The sequence below is a fragment of the Barbatula barbatula genome (genome assembly GCF_947034865.1).
Source record: "Barbatula barbatula genome assembly, chromosome: 23".
Lineage (NCBI taxonomy): Eukaryota > Metazoa > Chordata > Actinopteri > Cypriniformes > Nemacheilidae > Barbatula > Barbatula barbatula.
Window position 1 is genome coordinate 16303317 of NC_136786.1, and position 12968 is coordinate 16316284.

Sequence of the window (12968 nt, forward strand, 5' to 3'; positions counted from 1 at the left end):
AAGATTATACGGGAAGTGCGTGAGAGGCATTTTTACAATTATAAATAGTTTGGACTCTGTCCCTCTGTGGATCAGTTCTAGAGGCTCACAGTGAGCGGTGCAGGGTCGAATTTTCTCATTTACCGCGTCATTAAACACAGGGACTCTTCAGGGCCAAAACTATATGATGTACGATGTCAGCAAGACGCTGAGGGTTATATTTGTGAGTATTGTTTTACGATTTTCTGCAAATGATTGATTCAAATTTTCACATATTCAATAGAAGCACCTAGAAGTATTGTGGTGGAACCGCAGTCAAATTATACATTATATTGTTTACAAGAGTGCTGAATGATAAATCACATTAAAGCGATAGTTCACCCAACATTTAAAATTCTGTCATCATGTACCCTTGGGTTGTTCCAAACCTGTATAAATGTCTGTGTTCTGCTTAACACAAAAGAAGATATTTGGAAAAATGTCAGTAACCAAACAGCTCTCACCCCAATTGACTCCCAAACTATTTATTTTGCCTACTATGGTAGTAAATGGGGGGTGAGACCTGTTCGGTTACTGCTATTCTTCCAAAGATCTTTGTTTTCATCAGAACAAATCATTTTATACAGGTTTGGAACAACCTGAGGGTGAGTAAATAATCATATATAAATCATTTTCGGCGAACTGTCACTTTACAGCACACGGTACTCAAAGTACCTCAAAGAGCATCATGGGAGTATCCACGCTGCCTTATTGTACATATTTATAACTGTCTATTGTTACACGCTGAGCAAAGGATCAAGGTACATTTTGTACCGGCACATAACTCAAAGATTCTAAAACATGTCCAAATATGATTGTAATCTACACAAGCAATATGCAACCAAATGCACAAACCTGCTGCCTATGTCATTTAGCGCTGCCACTCGAAACGTATAACCAACGGCAGGGCACAACCTCACGACTTTACAGTGTCGCTGGTGTCCAACGTAATACTCACGGAAAACGCTGTTCTTCTTCCCCTGCAACATAAAACGATGCTGTCAGGAATTGACAAATGGAAAAACAAGAAAAGCAAAGCATCGAAAGCATAAAACACAGAGGGAATGGACACACGCAATGATGTGTGCACGCTAGTCAGGGCAGAAAGACTTTTAACATGAAACGGACAAACAGTTTAACTGTTGTTGGCTGCTGTGTTAATTGTCACTACAACAGCAGGAGCCAGAATTTAATTGAAGTTAAAAGCAAAGTATTCTGAATGGCTTCTGTGGAGAGAAACCGTTGCCAACCTCTGGTGGTGTGTCTGGTTTTAAATGAATTCGTATTCAGAAAACACGAATTCATGTCGTAGTCAAAAAAGGCTAATGTTAACAAAAGTACACAAACTCGAATATTCAACCGTCCTCATAACTTTTCATAAAAATATTAAAACCATTCAGTATGTCTTCATTTATTCACCCCACGTCATTTAAAATCTGTATCTGACTCTGTCTTCTGTAAACCACAATAGACGATATTCTGAGAAATGTCTCGGAGGTTTTGTGTCCGTACAATGAAAGCAAATGGGTGCCGGTGTTGTTTGGCTGCCAACATTCTTTAAAATGTATTTTGTGTTCATACGGGTTTGGAATGACATGAAGGCCGGTAAATAAAATCCTTCTTTTTGGGTGAAATATACCTTTATATTGGAATGGCTTCAGAAGGCTCTATATTGAAATACTGTATGCACCACTTTTGATGGGTTGATGCACTGTCCCTCTTTTATTTTTACGGTTCTAAAATATTAATGATTTTTTGTGGAACACAAAATAAAATCATAAAGTTTTGGAACAACATGAGGGTAACTATGAAACAAAATACTTTGTAATTTTGTAAAAAATACTACATTTTTGGATGAGGCAGTCTTTTATCAAACTAAGCTGCAGCCACCAGAGAACCAACATTTCATGTACTGAGAAAGACAAACAACATCAAAGCCAATGCACATATTGTCCCAATCCAGCACATAAAAGAACACGGAAGAGATGAATACGGCATCTGACTGCTTGTTTGTGAGGTGCCACGAAGGACAAATCCTCAGCAAAGATGATGAAACGCACAAGCTTCATTCAAAAACATGGTCGGGTGAATCATGGCTTACAGTCAGCGATCAAACATGTTGAATAAACATAGTAAACACACTGGTCTTTAGTCTATAAGTGAAAGTAACAACAGTAAAGTAAGGCAATGATGAATGTTAATGTGTTTGCCTGCAGCATAATAGCAATATAGAAAGCAACAGAAAAACTACAGAGGACCAAAGAGAAAGAAATAAGGGTCATTCGTGAGAGGGAGGTGAAAGTAATTTAGTGCAAAATTCATGGGTTAATGGGCAGACGTAAAGGTCACACACGTGATAAAATAAGAAGGCGAACAGGTTTCACATACCTCATCCCATTCTAGAATATAATTTGTGATTTTCGAGCCATTGTCTGCAGGCGGCTGAAATGAAAAATGTAAACATTAAAACACAAATGGTATTTGGAAATAACATTGTTACATAGTACAGCAAGACTCTTAGAGTCATAGAGGAAAAGGTTTCCTTTTGGGGTGACTTATCCCTTTCTTTCTTCTGACAAAACACATTATTTGAAGAATGTTGGTAACCAAAAACGTTGGTCCCCATTGACTTCAATTATGTGAACACAAACCCAATGCAAGTCAATTGGGACCAATGGTTTTCCCTGACCACATCTTTCAAAATATCTACTTTTGTGTTCTGCAGAAGAAAGATATACGGTTTTGAAATGTCAAGAGCGTAAGTAAATGATGATAGAATTGTCATTTGTGATGAACTATCCCTTTTTATGCAACATTATGCAAGCAAGTGATTTTATTACATTTAAGGCATATTTCTTGTTATTTTAATACTAAATGTATTTGTTGAGAATTCCAAGTCTACCAGCTGGAAATGTCAGACATTATTCTAAATGCAGGCTATTTATGGTCATCGAGGAACTAAATTGAACGTGCTTTTGTTTTTTCAGTGGGGAAAAACATGCTAAATAGATATAAAAATAAACATGTGCATAGGTAGGTTTAGTGATGTGCTGAGCATAGGACGTTGTCGTGTACTTTGGTTCTATAAACAATTCTGGTAATATTTAGGTTGGCACTTCATGTCTGATACAGTAAATATTTACTGTAATGTTGGACGCCGGCAGCACAGACAGCTTTGATATCTACCGGACGTACCTTCCACTGCAATGCGAGGGAGCTTTTAGTGCGATGGGACAGTCTGGGGGGTAGAGGCACATCTGGAGGTCCACTATGGGTAGTGAAGGCCTTCACATCCGAACAGGGGCATTTCACAGAGTTACTCACAGCACATACTCTGTAATACACACACAACGAATAATGAGTATTTTCCATCCAAGTCAGTAAATGAATTACTTACTGAAACTATCTTCGAAAATCAGTTATGACACATACAGTATCAGAAAAGCCTTCCATTGTACGTCTCTTTATACTATATGTCCATTTTTAAAGGCGCCTATCTTTTACCTGACATGATAGTCTGTGGCTGGTCTGAGGTCAGTAAGGGTGTGCTGGAGCTCCTCGCCACTGAAATGTAAGATAAAGACAGTAAGAATGTGTGGGGGTGAAGGGGTCAGGCATTCTATCAGATCTGCTTCAGCTTTTACTATACTATTTATAACAGCATATTTGGCTCTAGTCATGTAGAGCAGTGGTTCTCAAACTAGGGGCAAGATGGATCTAGGGGGATTCAAACAAGATTTTGTGGCATTATATGAAATATAGACATATATCATCATTTTTATGTAATCAAATATAAAAAATAAGCCCACCAACCAAAAGTATTAATGTTCCAGCATTGTATAACATAATTTTTTAAGATTTAAGATTATACGTTTTTATAAGGGGGCAATGCACTATACACCAGGGGGATCCGTACAATAGAAGTGTGAGAACCACTTATATAGAGTCATATAGATGTAGTACGAATTTTCTAAAATTGTTCACTCAAGATTATTCATCTAATCTACACATCATGTACACAGGGGTCCTTACCTGTAAACGACCTTGTATTTTCCATCCCTGCCCTTATCTGTGAGCTGCAGTTCATAGTTAAAGGTGGGAGGGGCCCCGTCTCCATGCCAGCCCCGCCCAGAAGAGCCTGGCAGGAAAACCGAAGTCCAAGACACAAGTGCAGAGCGAGACTGAACCTTAGACACCTGTGGGGACAAAACAAAGAACTATTTACTTAAAAAAAATATTTTTTTGGCATGTGAAAATCAAGCGAATTCTTATTGGTGTAATGCATCCGTACGGTTTTGTATTTGTCTCTTTTAATACATAGCAGTTCATCTCTTAATACAATCCTTAAAAAACATGAGAAATTTAGGCAACAAAAAAAACCTACTTGACAAATAAATACTTTAAATGTGAACAAATTATAAACGTTTTCATAATAATAATAATTTTGAAATAAGAATCCATCAATGTAATGTCACAATGCACACGTCCATATTTCTATATATAATTTTTAATGCATAACATGACTAAAACGTGTAGATTTTGCTACATTTACCACATAGAAAAATACAAGAAATAAGTCATGTTTGGTGGCGTGGAGGTTACATTTCTGCTTTGTTTTGCATAATAAAAAATCTACCAAAAACGACGAGTCTGAAACAAAGTTGAAAACACATGAAATCAGACTATGAATCATTTCTGATGTCTGGTACATCAATAAACAGAAGCTGCTGTAAATAACTGCTAAATTCGAGCATGCTGCAGGCTCTTCTTCAATAAACGAAGCATCGGCTGACGTTTACCGTAACAGAGAGACTGACTCCTTATTCAAGTGAAAAAAAAAACATCAGACTCTAAATAGGATTCAGCCTTGGGGAACCGGACAACTCATCTGCTATGTTTCATCGTACTGAGAAGGGCTGTCTCTGTTTGATTATTTTAGCAGAGAAAGAGAAAGCTGGTGTCTTCTCAAAGGCTGGGTGCACGCAGAAAACTTCAAAAAGGAATGATCATGGGAAAATGCTTTATGAGATTGCTGTTGTTGTTAGTGTCTCTGAACAAATCAGGGAAACTAGAAATATATGGTTAAAATAGTACTGTACATTTATAAGCAACTGACTATTAGATTTGGAGATTTGCCATTTTAACCCTTGGAAGTACTAGGAATCGAACTAATGACCCTGGAGTGGCACATTTAAAAAAGTGTTAATGTCATTGCATTATGTAACAAAACATCAACCCAGGTGGCATCTGCAAAGAACCTTGCTTATTAGAGAATACTTATATAACAGCCTTTGCTTTATCCTCACTTTCATAAACAAGGATTATAATATCAGGTAGCGCTGAGATGAAAAACATATGCTTTGACCCATCAATGAATCATTGAACCATTTAGAACAAATGTTAATACCTGCTGCCCCCTAGTGAAAATAAATGGAACCGTTTAATCTTGTATCTTTATATGTTCAAAAAACAAAAGAGTTCACTGTAAATAAAGCATTTAGCTGCTGTCCATCTGAAACCTTGTATCTCCATATTTTTGCATAAATCACTATTATTAGTCGTCCTTTATGTTTGTCACTGGGCTTTGCAAATAACTAACAAATAAAAAGTACTTAAACTGCTTGTCAACTTTGACAACATAGTTTGTAAGCCTTTAAAAAGCACATTGTTTTTATTTTTCATTTACTGAAAAACTGAGAATTTGGACATTTGAGGTTTCAGAAAGACATCGACGATATATTGACTACATTTGCTAATCCTCTCGTGTTGTAATTCGTTTCAAATCTCCTTAAATTCAAATTTTCGGTTTATATTCCGAAAACATAAATGCAACATGCATCAAATATTTTTAATGCATTGTAATGCATTCAACACTTTTGGCCATAAGGTTAAAGGTTTGTTAAGAGAAATAGTCCTGTTTTATTGCAAACACCTGCTATAAAACATTCATAGCGATAACCCTCCAGGGAAAAAAGTCCACCAAACGGGCAAAACCACGAAATTACATTTATTTTAAACTGTGACCTGTCTCCAGAGGAAAAGATTTGCGAGGCAAAGATGTTTTCAGTCACCCACCTGGGGCTTTTCCGTTCCTGATGGCACAGCCTGAACTCGCCTCGCGTCCACATCGTGATCTACAAAGAGAAAGTGATATCAATACATTTTAAACACATCTGTTTACTGTCTGTCCAAGTGAGTCATGAATCAGTGTGTGTGTGTGTCTGCAACATCTCTACGCTGGTTTGGAAGGGTCTGAAATGGGAAAGACACAAATTCAATTTCAGCAAACAGCGGCAGGAGAGAAGATAAAGATCTGAGGACTTGAAGACATCCTGATGGATAGAGTGGTTGCAGCGAGCCAGCGGCGAGTAGGAAAGTGGCCGTCAAGGAGAAAGGTTCATAGGTCTGGTTCTTACGGGGCTCGAGGGGCCCATGCAATGAGTCATCTTTGTGATGAAGTCATGGCAACATGACCCCACACTGACCTCTATGGTTTTCTCTAATGAAGATGGTGGAGGGGATAAAGGATGTTTTCAGCGCATTCTTTTCTTTAATTCAGGCCGGAAAAAACGTGTGGAAAATCCTAGCTTCCACTCCATGTATGGATTGAAAATCAAACATGATGGGTCAACGTGGTCTTGACTGAATTACTCACAAGATTCTAAGTAGCAATGTGTCATGATGGTGCTGGAGACAGTATTAGGGACTGAATAACTAGCAGGTATAAAGTTTTAGTAAGAGCTACTTTTTCTCGAGAGATAGTGCTGCTTTTTTGTGATATGGTTTCAAAGGCAACAACATTAACAAACGTTATGTGGCCCAAACTTGACTTCTGATCGACCGCCGCAAAGAATCAATAACTGTTGAGTAGTTTTAATTTAATTTAATGCAATTAATATACTATTAATATAAATTCATATCAATATAAACTAAAGGTCAAATAAATTGTTATATTACTTGCCACTGGTCAGACCGATAACCAAACACAGACCGGAAGTTTACTGCGGGCCAGGCCTGTGTGTCTGATGAAACCGTATAGCATTATGCACGCAAGTTTATAGTAGAACACTATGAATTAGATTTTACATTTAGTTAAATGCTGCGGTTATTTCCCACGTTTAACTCACAACTTTGACATCATATGAATTATAATGCAGTCCGGAATGGTATGCAAACCTGAACGTTAGCATCAGTTTCCAATGATAGCAAAAAAGATTTGTTATACTTTTATACATTTGAAAGCATAACACAGAAATAAAAATAAAAATCACCAGACATCTCTTTTAAACAAACAATTCCTTTTTTGTGAGTTGTGCCCATCTTGCATTCGTTTTCTTTTCAGATTTTTATCCAACGTTTGTAGTCTCATGCAGGAACTTGTGATAATCTTTGTCACTATATTTTTACCACTTTGTTTGCTACAAATACCCCAAAATATAGTTGTTTGTAGTGTAGCTCCCTAACTTCCAAGATGGTTTGATAATAAGTTGAATACTTCAAAATAGAGTACGGCTTCAATGTATCTTACAAAGAAAGGAGATGATATGACGTTGTGTTTGTCTCTCAAACAGACTTTGACCATCTTTCAATAACGTGGGCTCTTCTCGGTCCACAGTTTAATTTATTGTGCTTTTTTCCTTAACACGGACCAGCCTTGTGCTGTGGCTTCAGACAGGAAGTGATCTGCGTCTCATTAGGGGCTGTGGTTTTGCCACAGACTACAGACACACACGCATACACTCTCCCTCTTTTCCACATAGACGAGGCATGGGAATTGATGGTCCAAAGAACAAAGACCAGGCTAAGATAAGACATTAAAGAAAAAAGAGGAAAACTGCTCAAAAGAATGAGCGCTTTTCAAAGTAATGATGAAAGAAAAGGAAATGCTGATATGGAGAACGTGGAATCTACCAGCATCTGACGCAAATAAGAAGATATTTTAACTGCTAATAAGAGAGATGTTGAGTTTGTATATGCTCATTTTAGAAAACTATAAGTACAGGTATGTATAAAGAAAACTGTTCACAGCATACATACTGCCCCCAGCCAAAACAATGAGAGAAGTATGGTAGTTCACTATTCCACAGGCCCTTCATTCATGATTCAAGTAAATATCGCAATTTCAACCCGAGCAACTCACAAAATCGATTTGTAAACAATTTACACTGAAGTTTGTTCTGCTTGAGTTTCATAAATGTTTCATTCAAGAGAATCACTTCATTTGACCGCTAGTGGGCGCTCTTTCAAACCCCTTCTCGCATATGCTGTTATCCAAGGATTGCGTCACACACTGAAGAGTAAATGCTGACACGGATACAAGAGTTCAAAAACAAAAACTGATGAACTCTCTGTGGAAATGAGGGGTTTATATTCAACAGATGTGGACAGGATTGTCTCCTGATCTTGAAGACTACTCATCTTGAAGACCCGAGTCGGCAACTTTGCTTTTATTTGAGTCACACCGACACTATAAATAGTCATCGTGTTAGTTTTTCGGTGCCGTAAGCGAGCGTAAATAACACCAGAGACTGATGATTCACCCAAAAATGATTTCATTTTAAATGGCTTTTTCTTTTGCAGAACCCAAAAGAAGATATTTTGAAAAATGTTGGTAGCCAAACAACGACAGCCCGACATTGACTGCCATTGTTGAGACAATTCTTTAAATATCTTCTTTTGTGTTACTCAGAATTGTCATGTGCATGTTTAACTTTTTAATTAAATGAGGGTGAATAAACAATGACAGCATTGTTATTTTAATTAAAGATTTCTACAGAACTACGCTGACTGCACTGGTGCTTGGTGACGATGGATTTGGGCTTCTGGGGGCTCAACATCTGCACTAATTAAAGGGAAACTTTCTAAACCACCACTGAATGCAAAACAAAGAACTGAGGATGATGGGACGCAAGCCTGTGGTTTAGAAAGGAGGTCTGGTGTGGTGTAGTTGTTCAGATATCTACATTTGAACCCCACAAAATGATCCACGACCTTAAGTATGGCCATCATACATCTGTCCCCAATATCTCACCTTGTGGCTCCACATCTATTTGTTTGGGGCTTCCTCGGGCTCTCCGATCCACCCGTTTGCTTCCAGGGCTTCCTCCACCTCCTCCTCCAGGGCTGGTGTGGTTCTTGCCGTAGCCGTTTGCGGTGGTGGTGCAGGGGGTGGTGGTCTTGTAGCTGCTGGATAGCGGACTGGTCAGCTGATTCAGTCCCGCACGCTCCACTGGCTGTTTCAGCTTCTTGGGTGGAGGTTTACAGTACTCCTCATGACCCATGAAAGTGGAAACGTTGTACAAAGGGATGATCTCTGCGATAAGATGTAGATGTTTTTACGGTAAGAAAATCATGAAGTAGATACAACAGAGGAGCTGCTTCGCCTTCACTTCCAGTGTCATTACAGCAACAAGTGAATTTATTGGTTAATCAGATTTCCTGAAAGCAGTCTGGGCATGGGCAATAGGGTTGCCAGGTCTGCATTAAAAAAAAACTCTGACGGATTCAATTCTTGGTATATTTTATGTACAAATATTTGCAGAATAGTATAAAAGTGAACCACACAGTTTTTAACTCATTCGCATTACCAATAGTAAACATGCATTATTTTGTGCGTAAAATTAACAACATTTAGTCTCACAGTGGTAATGTGTGTGACCTCTGTTCTCTTTATATGACATCATGTTTCCTTTGAATAGAACAAATATTAGTAAACGGTAATTTGAATTTAAATTGTATGCTTGTGTATATTATAAAAAATGTATACATGCAAAATACAAATATCACTTTTTTTTGTGCAAACTTGGCAACCTATTCCACCACACGTTGCCTGTACGTTTCTACTTCATCACATTTCACGTTATAGCTCCGCCCACAGTGATCCAGAATCACTGCCCACAAACTGTGTATTAAACATCAAATATGCTCCGATTTGCAGTTAATTTGTCACTTCAAGCTGATTTTGCCATTGATTATTCTGAGCTCACCTTCAGGGTAGATGGGTGGCAGTCGATGCTGATAGAACTGATGGGGAGGCACATCCCCGGGACTGACAGGGGGGTAATAGGACGTGTGTGAGGCTGGTATAAAATGAGGGTGCGTAAGGTATGCAGGGTGTATGTGGTGGCTCGGGGACAGAGCCGGCGAGTAACTGTGTGGGTAGCATTCTGAGTGAGGAGTGACCACGACCCTCCGCACACCTGTGTTGTCCTCTAGAACCTGAACACAACAAAACAAAATGCTCACAAACAACAAATTTCAAAGTACGTCAGTCCAAACAATTTCCTTGACGTCACGAACTAGATCCCTGCCCTACAAGTTATACAGCTTATCTCAGGAGCATGCCAACAACTATTAAGCAGACCATAGACAACAAATACCATTTTAAACAATAGCCTGGAATGCAAAGTAAACAAGGCCTTGTAATGGAACTGGCATCAAATAGATTTAGCTGAATGAAGGATGGCACGACCACAGACCCGCCGGTATATTGTACCGTGGTTCACATGGGAGAAATCATGAAACTGACCCCGGGTTAATGCAGGGTTAGAGGGTGAGGTCAGTGACACCTGACTGAAAAAACCCTCAGCTGGGGCCTGAGACCTGTTTGGGTTTGAAGGGCTCTCTGGGGAAACTGTTCCAGGTTCACACACGGAGCTACCAAAACACTTATTTTTTTTGCAAAATCTTCCTGGGAAGTTGCTACTTGCATGTATGGCATGAGGTGCATTTAAAATGTTGCTTTAGTTTGTTTAGGAGTCAAATATATATTTTAGTTTCGCTTTTAATTGTTAGTTTGTATTGCAGTTGTTAAAAAAAATAACTGTGTTTGTTAGTGAGGGATCATTTACCCAAAAATGAATTAATTTCCTTATTATACACCCTCATATCATTTTAAACATTACTTTTTTCTGCAGAACACAAAAGACATTTTGAAGAATGCTGGTAACTAAACAACACTGGTCACTATTGACTTCCATTGTTCGGACACAAACCGCCGAGACATTTCTCAAAATATATTCTTTTGTGTTCCACGGAAGAAAGAGTCACATACAGGTTTTAAACTACATTAGGGTGAATTAATGATGACAGAATTCACCTGTTTGGCTGAACTTTCCCTTTTACTACGCGAAATGTTAATTTGCTTTATATTAAAATAATAATAAGTCAAGGTTTAATGAAACCCAATTTAATTACTGTGGGATCCTGTATGACAGGTCCTGCCCTTCTCATTTAGGTGGTATGTGCCAATTATTCATATTTACAGGAATGACCTTTGCGGCATTATAACCCCATTCATTCACTACGCCCACAACTCGAAAGGCCTTTTCCGCCCTCTCCCCAAGAGTTTTTTACCTTTCGGCTAAAATGTCACAGCTTGCGACCTTTCTCTCGCCTGACACTGTATCAAACAAATCACGGTAAAACTTCAGATTCGGTGTATATACGTCTGTTTGTTTTGTAGCCTCATACTGGAAACGCACTTTGGGAGTTTCTGAGAAAGGGATATATTATTTGCCCATGGGGGTGAAATCACATCCTCATTGTATACGAAAGGCTTCGCCACCCAAACTCCCTTCCCAAATAAATTCCAGCTGGTTACCTGGGAGACGTAGCCAGGAGGAACGTGGATTGGTGGGATGGAACCGTTTGGTGACATCATGGGAACTTCAGCAGGCCCTGAGGAAGAAAAAAGAAAAGAAAGCTGTCAATCAAAGAGGGAGAAAAATAATGAAATGCAACATAGTAGCACAACGCTGACTCCGCCCACTCGCTCCGTCACGTAATGCACAGTTAAGAGTCGAGAATTCCAGGGGCTACAGGAAAACCAGTAGAAAAACAGGCTCTTTTATGCTATGAGGAACAAACCGGTAATAAAATACGCTTAAGTTTAGAAGACCAAACTGTAACTGCAAAATAAACTTTTGCTCAATTCAATATTTCACATTTTTGTATCCCTAAAATCTTCGCTCTTAGTATTCAAACTGACAGTAACAAAAGTTTAAAACTACACTTTACACACAGTGAAGTCAAACCCCATCAATCCCAAACTATTCAACATAATTTCCTGCACCTCTGACGCAGTTACACATTTCTGCAGTAAATTCTCATCCTTGTCTTCAATTCATTCCGTCTTCAAACTCCTATCCAGCTGAACTTATTCCACAGGGCTGTATGTGACATCGGGTTAAACAAACAAATTAAGACATTGTTTATGGCCTCACCGCGGTCCACGCTTTCTAGATTTCACGAAACTGAGCCATCAGGTCCAACTGGTGCACCATAGGAAGAGACGGCCACCGTTGCATTTACAATGCACACAAACCCTCTCTGTTACGGCTCTCCTGGGATGCCAATGAATGAATCCTTTCTACCCCACATCCACCCCCCACCTACGGTTTGTTGTCTGAATATAAAGCCCTGAGATGCCAGAGCAAAATCTCAACGCTGTTTCTGTGCTCTTAGGTACCCCAATCCACATCCCCACCACCAGCTGTTTTAGACATTCCCGTCTCCTCCAGACCCCGCAGGAACCGTGGCGTGACAGCCTCCGGCATAGTAAATCACAACATCACCATGATGATTTTTACAGTTTCTCTTCACTCCAGCATGCTGTGGGCCTATTACTCAATATTGGATATAGAGAACCAGAGCAGTTTTTAAAAAGTGCTGGAACTGAAGTTCATGAAATAACAGATCTTGACTGTCCGCATCCTTCCGCTGAAGTGTACAAAAATAGTTCATGTTTCCTGCAGTGAATCAGCGACGCGCCCGGTGTAGTTTGATTCGAATGAATGACTCTTACGAGGCAGTTATTTTTAGTGAATCAAAAACAGTTATGAATCAGTCGTAGCGGCTACTGATTTGCATTACGATTTTTTTTACAATTTAAAAATAAATCAAGATTAATGAATCAAATTAATCATAAAATATAAATACAAAATATTAAA

At 38.8% G+C, this 12968-nt stretch overlaps 1 protein-coding gene across 1 annotated transcript in view; it reads right to left on the minus strand.

The window, feature by feature from the left end:
- fndc3bb (fibronectin type III domain containing 3Bb) overlaps positions 1-12968 on the minus strand; it is a 47405-nt gene that overhangs the window by 14428 nt on the left and 20009 nt on the right. Inside the window, exons 4-12 of the mRNA XM_079447786.1 lie at positions 11621-11697; positions 10005-10236; positions 9050-9331; positions 6094-6152; positions 4051-4214; positions 3523-3582; positions 3214-3352; positions 2407-2460; positions 874-998 (exon numbers count right to left, since the gene is read on the minus strand). Of these exons, the coding sequence (XP_079303912.1) occupies positions 874-998; positions 2407-2460; positions 3214-3352; positions 3523-3582; positions 4051-4214; positions 6094-6152; positions 9050-9331; positions 10005-10236; positions 11621-11697 (1192 nt within the window). The remainder of the gene's footprint in view (positions 1-873; positions 999-2406; positions 2461-3213; positions 3353-3522; positions 3583-4050; positions 4215-6093; positions 6153-9049; positions 9332-10004; positions 10237-11620; positions 11698-12968) is intronic.